Here is a 6,457-nt window from a genome sequence, read left to right as displayed (position 1 = left end):
CTAAGAGAATACTGTTTTTAACCTTAGCATTCTTTGCCTTTCCTTCCAAGTGTAGGAATGGGGAGGGGCGGGGAGGAGCTTAATAATGTCAATTTTTAAAACTCTTGGAGGTATTCTGAGGTCAGTCACCTAAACAACGCTACAGATGCCGGCTGACCGCAGAGAAGGAAGTCGCACTTCTAGACGTCCCTGCACCAGCTTCCCTTCTCTCCTCCCCCCCAACCTTGTTTTGGATTATCTCACTACACATCCCAGTACCAGCGCACCTCCCTCCTGCAACATGCTGATGCTCCAGCCTCAAGAAGTCTCAAGTCATAATCATTTCTTCAGTTGTAGACTTAAAACACTTTATTGATGTATTTAGAAAAGTGGAACTATAAAGGGGTAGGATTTCACCAGAATTGCCTCCCTGGCAACCCAGAAAGTGGAAAGTAGAAAGTAGAAAGTTGCATATACACTTTTCTTAGATGTATCCACATTCTCTGAAAACTCCCAAGAAGAGGAGTAGAATAAAGTGGTGGTATACATTAGCAGTGGAGGTTGGGTAGGAAGAGTGCTTGTTTACAGAATTTCCCCCCCTTCTAGCCCCAACAGCTCTCAACAAGGGGCACAATAGGAGTTATTTAACATAGTGTTGAAGGAGAGCTGATGCCTGCTTGGAAATGTGCAATGCATGTATCTATGTGTGGTTTAGGAAGGCATAGTACAAGGTTGTGATCCAAGAAGTGATGATGAAAGGTTTTTCTGTGGTAATGAGGGAAAAGGATGGTTATGGAAGGGGTTGAGAAAATGATTCTGGGAGTAGGTAATTCCACTTCACCTTTTCATGGGGTGACACGGACATGGACACGGTGCCAGGCATTGCTGAGCACACCTCGCAGGTTCCAGATTGGGGCCACGGAGTCTGGTTGCACATTGTAGCTATCATCCACAGCCTTACAAACAATGTTCAATTCCTTTTTCCCAGCTGGCACAGGTGCTTGCAGCTGCCATAACCTCCAGGCCCAGGCCTTCCGGGGACGTTGTTCCTCTCCATTCAGCTCAGCCACTTGCCAGGTTAGGCCCCCATCCAGAGACACATCCACCCTGACTACAGCCCTCCCACCACCACTCCATGCATAGCCCTTGATAGTCACCTCCCCTGATTGTACGGTCTCCCCATCCTTGGGCTCTGTGATGGCTGACTGGACAGGAAGTTCCTGAATAGATGGAGCTGAGTCAAAATCTACTGTGTCCCAGTCCACAGATGGAGAGAAGCCTTTGTAATCCCGCCGCTGCCAGTGACTGTAACTTTCCTCTGGTTCCACGCTCACTTTGCCCAGCCATTTGACATGGCGGGCACCCACCACACCAGGAACCACCACCCGCACAGGGAAGCCATGGTCACGAGGCAGGGGCTGCCCATTCATCTCATATGCCAGCAGGACCTCAGCTTCAGGGTCCATGGCCCGAGCCAGAGGGATGGATGCTCCGTACGCAGTCCCTGTGGGGTCTGAGTCCAGTCCCTCAAAGCAGACGTGGGCCTCAGTTTCACGGAGTTGGTGACCAGCCTTGGCTAACACATCACAGAGGCGTGCCCCAGCCCAGCGTGCAGTGCTAATGGCCCCTGCATTCCACTCCAGACCTTTTACTTCTTTGAACTGAGTCATCTCAGAGCGTCGGTTTCCAGCGCACTGAAGAGTGACCGTGACCTCATGCTTGGGGAACTGGTACAAGTCATCCAGGGATAGGGACAGTGACTGACACCCAGGTGGCCCTACTACATGCAGGCGATAGGTTTCTGGTTCCAGGTTAGGTACAGGCAGATGGTTCCGGGTGAAGAAGATAGGGTTAGGTGTAATATAGTTTTCTGTCAGCAGTTCAGGGGGGGGCTCTGCATTAAAGGGGCGTTGGCTATTGACCTTCAGGGCTGGGTGACGTACAGGATCATCAGCGTAAGGGTCAGAGGTCTTCAAGGTGGAGGGTGCTTTGTCTTCAGAACTCAGCTCCCCAACTTTGTACTGAGCCAGTATTTCACGCACATGGGCCTGGTCATGAACAGCATAGAGGGCCCAGAAAGGCTCTAAAGGACCACCTGCTGCTAACATCAGCTTTGATGGTCCCCCTGGGTGTAGATCCACAAATTCTGTAACATCAAACACCTCACAGCCCAGAGTTACCCAGATCCTAGTCTCAAGGCTGCTGTGAGATTTCACTTCCTCTCTGGTATATATGCGTGATGACTTCTCAGCAGCCTGCAGGCAGGACAGGGGTAAGCCACAAAGAAACATAAATAGTAAGAAGGAATCACTCTGGCTCACCCTGACCCAACCCATAAAGTCATGGCCACTGTGAAAAAGAGGTAGTAGACTCCATCTTTAGTCTTCAGGAAGACAGTATCACCATGGGCTCTGTATTAATAGACTGGGTTGTCTGGGGAGCTTAGTAGGGCCCCTCTACTTTGACAGTGAAGTCCCTTCCTCCCCCACTTACCCTGCACCGGTGGTCATGATAGGCCAATACTGCACCGAGGCCTAGCAGAGTCCCCATGACTCTCCATCCCCTAGTGCTGGAGTTAGCACCAGAGAAGGCAAGGCTGGGGCACTGGGGCTGAAGTGAATCATTTGTAGAGCAGGCCCGAATGCAGAGCCTTGAGGGGACTGATTGGAGCCTGGAAGAGAGAGAGGTCTTCTTAGTAGCACAGTTCAGATCATATGGGAGAGAAAGTGAAAACCTGGGGTTTACCAGGTTGGCCATTGGTTCCTTCAGTTGGGACTATTGTCCGTCTACGGATGGGTGGGGCAAATGTGTGAGTTATGGCTTTCCCTTCCCTCCCTGGCAGTCACCACAACTGTCTTATCTGGTAGGTTAAACATCATAAAGATACTGGGAGTGAGAGATAAGGGCCAGGAGACGAGTTCTAGGATCGGTTGGCTTACCTGCAGGCCTGTCGGAGACATGGGATCACAGCCCTGTGCAGCAGCATTGTGGCAGACCTGTGGGAAAAAGATTCCAGGATCAAGAAGGGGATGATAATAGGGCAACTTGAGGAAATGGGTGGAAGGAAGACAGAAGGTAAGCAAGGAACTCCCTGGGCAAATAAGGATACTTTATCATGGTAATGAGGCCAAAGGATGGAAGTGTGTGTGTGTGTGTGTCCCCAAATTGGTCCTTAGAGAAAACCTAAAGGACTTCAGAGAGACTGTAGAGACAGGCTGGATGGGAATGGGGCAACAGAGAGGGGGCTGGTCTTCTAGAATCACCTATCTCCCATCCTCCATTCTCTACTTTGTCCACTACAGGGAACAGTGATCCAGGCCAAGGGCCTAAAGGACAGAAGCCAAAATATCTACAGTCCAGTTTGCTGGTTTATTATTTCCAAAGTCAGCAGAGGACAACTGAGGGGCAGATTAACTTAGATAGGGACAAAAAAGTGAAAAAGGTAGTGGTAGCCTAATGAGACGAATGAGCTCAGATTCTGGAGTGGAACTGTTTTGGGTTTGTGAAACCAGACCTGCTGTTAACCAGCCCCATTGCCTGGGCAAGATACCGAGCCTCTCAAAACTGTTGTCTTTGTCTGTGGAATGAGGTACCTAGCAGAATAGCTGTGAGGAGCAAACAGGTAATAACGTTGTCTTTGAAGACCTTTCAGTCCCCTCCTTTCCTCTACCAACCCTAGGGAAAAAGAAAATAGAATCCAGCTGGGAACTGGACCCCAGCCCAGGGTCCCCACCCTTGCCCTGTCTAGGTCATGCCTGTGAACTCAGCAAACTGGGAAGTTAAGGGCCAGGTGTCAGGGGATGGGCTAGAGAAGGAATTTTTCCCACTCTGCCCTGTAGCAGTTCCTTCCTCAGAGCACTGAATAGATCGCAGACTCGAGGAATGCCAAAATAGGGAAGAGTGAGAGAAGTCCCAATTGCTAGTGAAATGCTAAAGGGGGCAGACAGGGAAACTGCAAGGGTGACAGGAGCAGGAACAGAGTCTGCATTTTACCCCTGGGCCATGGGATCCTCTCTTTCCCTCCCACCTGCCCTCGATGCCAGCAGCCCACTTAGAATAACCAGGCTGGAGTGGTCCAAGTAGGGCTGTCTTACAGGTGAACTCCGTCAGCTCAGTGTCCCAGGTTTGGGAGAAGCAACCTTCTGCTCTAAAACAGATGCCACACCCCTTGTCCGGGTGGTGGCCCCTCACTCCCTGGGGCACTTTAGGTAGTAAGATATATCCAGCTCCAAAGCACAACCACCCAGTTCTATGCCACTGCCCAGCTGCTGGCACAAGTGTCTCGAAGCAACAACCGCGCCCCTAGGAGCAGCTGGGCAGCGGGAGCGGAGGCGGTATCGGCAGTTTTTGTTCAAACCCACTGGCCTCGGAGCATTCCCGGGTCCCAGGACCCCGGCCATTGCTTGCGTTACCAGGCCTTCCTCCACCTCCTCCCTCTCTCAGCTCCCAACCACCTTACCCGGTTCGGCGTCCTCTCGGTCCACTTGGCGGCTGCTTTACCCGCCTGGCTCCAGACGACTGGGGGCAAAGGGGCGGGGCCAGCACCATGACGTTGGGCCGGAGTGAAGGACCACTTTCGCCTCTCAGCTCGTCCCCTAGCCATTGGCTGGCCGCGGGCCGCCTCCCAGCTGCTGTGCCCGCCTCCTGGAGGCTGAGGAGGGCGGGGCGCCACGAAGGCTCCGGGCTAAAACTGGCTATTTTCTGTTTCCATCCCCGCTAGACATGGAATGGGACCCTCGCTGTTGTCTGGAACCGGGCAATGGAAGGTGTCGAGGATTCCAAAGGCTGGGCTGAAGGTGGGAAGTTTTGAGATGCCCCCGCCCTGCCCCTAACAGCTGAGACACAAGGTGCGTTTACTGAAGAGGCCTTGAAATCCAGCCGCCTTTCTCCCGGCTGTGAGCTCCGCCTCTACCCTGTTTTTGACAAACCTCTGTGTTGCAACTACAACAACCTTGTTTGTCTTTTAGTGAAAACAAGGTCAAGCAGTCAATTCTCTTATATCCAACATTAAAAGCAGAAATGAAACCTAAACAGTGGTTCAAAGACTTTGAGATCCCTTGGACTTGATTTTCGTCCTCAATTATGGAACCAATATAAATAGCCATTTTTTCCTTAGTTAACTCAATTAAAAAATCATTGGTCATAACGAGGGCAATAACATTTTAACACTCCAAAGTAGGAAGATTATAATCGCTCATAATCTCAGAGTAGAGAGCACTAAGACGACGTTTGCAATTACCCTTTATCGTTTGGTGGAGGACTGAAAATTTAGTTCTTTGGCTGGCTGTGAACCTGGGGCAAACGTACCCACACTGCCCCCTAGAGTTCAGAAGGTTGACCTACAACCTTACTTTAAGTGAAGGTTTCATCTTTAATTTTGGAAGATCATTTCCTCTCCCTTTCTGCTCTCCTAAAGTGAACTAGAGCTTTTGCCAGGAATCAAGGAACCTTGGAGGGAGTACTAGGAGACAGAGGGAAAGGGGACTCGACAGAGAAAAGGTGATTTTGGCCTAGAGGTTTTTGGAAATTGATTTCCAACTCCGCTGTGTTCAATTAAATCTTTGGAGAGATGTGATGCCCAACTTATCCTATCAGCCTTGAAAAACAGGCTCAGCCCAAGGATACAGAAAAATCAGTTAGGTACTGTCTGAAGCCAGAGGATAAGACTTCTCCCTAATAACAGGGTCACCTTGTGTGCCCTACATGTACTTTAACATAATTGACCTTTAAACCTCAAGTTTTCTTCATTTTACAGAAGAAGAAACTGGGGCAGAGAGCAGCTAAGAAACCTGATCAAGGCCACAGCTGGTAAGTTGTCAGATGCGTCTGCAATGCCAGCTTTGTTTGACACCAGTCCTGTTTCCTGTCCTGCAACCAGACCCAATCTTTTTCCCCCAATTAGACTGTGAAGGACTGAAGGGCTTCAAGTACAGTAGCAAACAAGATCAGATCTAGGAGAAATTTTCCTGTTGGGGTAGAAGCCACATGATCAATCACAAACGCAAATTTAATAATTTCTTTAACCTTCTTTAGGTCATGGACCCCTCTGTGATACCAATAAGGCAATGCACCCTTTCCCTGTAGAAATGCACATAAACTTTTGCGTCTTCAAAGGATTCACAAATATGACCTCTTCCTCCAGTCTCATCAGTTGTCTGCCCAGAGATCTCTCCCTCCCCCACCAATATATATTCCATTAAGAAGCCTATAAAAATAAGCTAGGTCGGATTTGATAAGGTCTCTAGTGACCTGGGAATAGAGTTTCACAGCAATAAAGGGAATATTTTCCAAACTGGGCTATGTCATTATTCAAGAAAAGATTAAAGGGAATAAGGAGATAACCAAGATGTAGAAGAGGGTGCGTTTCTGATTTGATAAAACACTGGAAGCCCTTTCTTCCAAATTTCTTGAATCAGACAAATAGCAAAAAAAAAAAAAAAAAAAAAGGAATCGCAAAGAGAAAAAAAAGAGAAAGAAA

General features: G+C 49.2%; 1 protein-coding gene and 1 long non-coding RNA gene across 2 annotated transcripts; one reads left to right on the top strand and one right to left on the bottom strand.

Annotated features, from left to right (window-relative positions):
• Positions 1–333: 333 nt before the first annotated feature.
• SUOX (sulfite oxidase) lies at positions 334–4,609 on the bottom strand. The gene is made up of 4 exons (XM_004773072.3): positions 4,439–4,609; positions 2,919–2,975; positions 2,473–2,650; positions 334–2,234 (listed from the first exon to the last, which is right to left on the bottom strand). Exons 1-4 carry the CDS (start codon positions 4,525–4,527, stop codon positions 825–827), a joined length of 1,734 nt encoding a protein of 577 aa, XP_004773129.1. The 5' UTR covers positions 4,528–4,609; the 3' UTR covers positions 334–824.
• A 12-nt stretch (positions 4,610–4,621) lies between these two features.
• Positions 4,622–6,415, top strand: LOC106003804. Its single transcript, XR_001176508.2, has 3 exons — positions 4,622–4,826; positions 5,735–5,787; positions 6,013–6,415. It is a non-coding gene; the product is annotated as an uncharacterized LOC106003804 (long non-coding RNA).
• The last annotated feature ends 42 nt before the right edge of the window (positions 6,416–6,457 follow it).

This window comes from Mustela putorius, unplaced genomic scaffold, assembly GCF_011764305.1.
Source record: "Mustela putorius furo isolate JIRA1106 unplaced genomic scaffold, ASM1176430v1.1 tig00003988_pilon_pilon_pilon, whole genome shotgun sequence".
NCBI classification, from domain to species: Eukaryota; Metazoa; Chordata; class Mammalia; order Carnivora; family Mustelidae; genus Mustela; species Mustela putorius.
This window is presented reverse-complemented; position numbering and strand designations above follow the sequence as displayed.

Excerpts from the sequence above, each read along its gene's own strand:
- SUOX (XM_004773072.3), bottom strand. The coding sequence starts at position 4,527 with ATGGTGCTGGCCCCGCCCCTTTGCCCCCAGTCGTCTGGAGCCAGGCGG. Across the intron at positions 2,976-4,438 it reads CCGAGAGGACGCCGAACCGG|GTCTGCCACAATGCTGCTGC; the intron begins GTAAGGTGGTTG and ends TTTTTCCCACAG. Across the intron at positions 2,235-2,472 it reads ATCATGACCACCGGTGCAGG|GCTGCTGAGAAGTCATCACG; the intron begins GTAAGTGGGGGA and ends TCCTGCCTGCAG.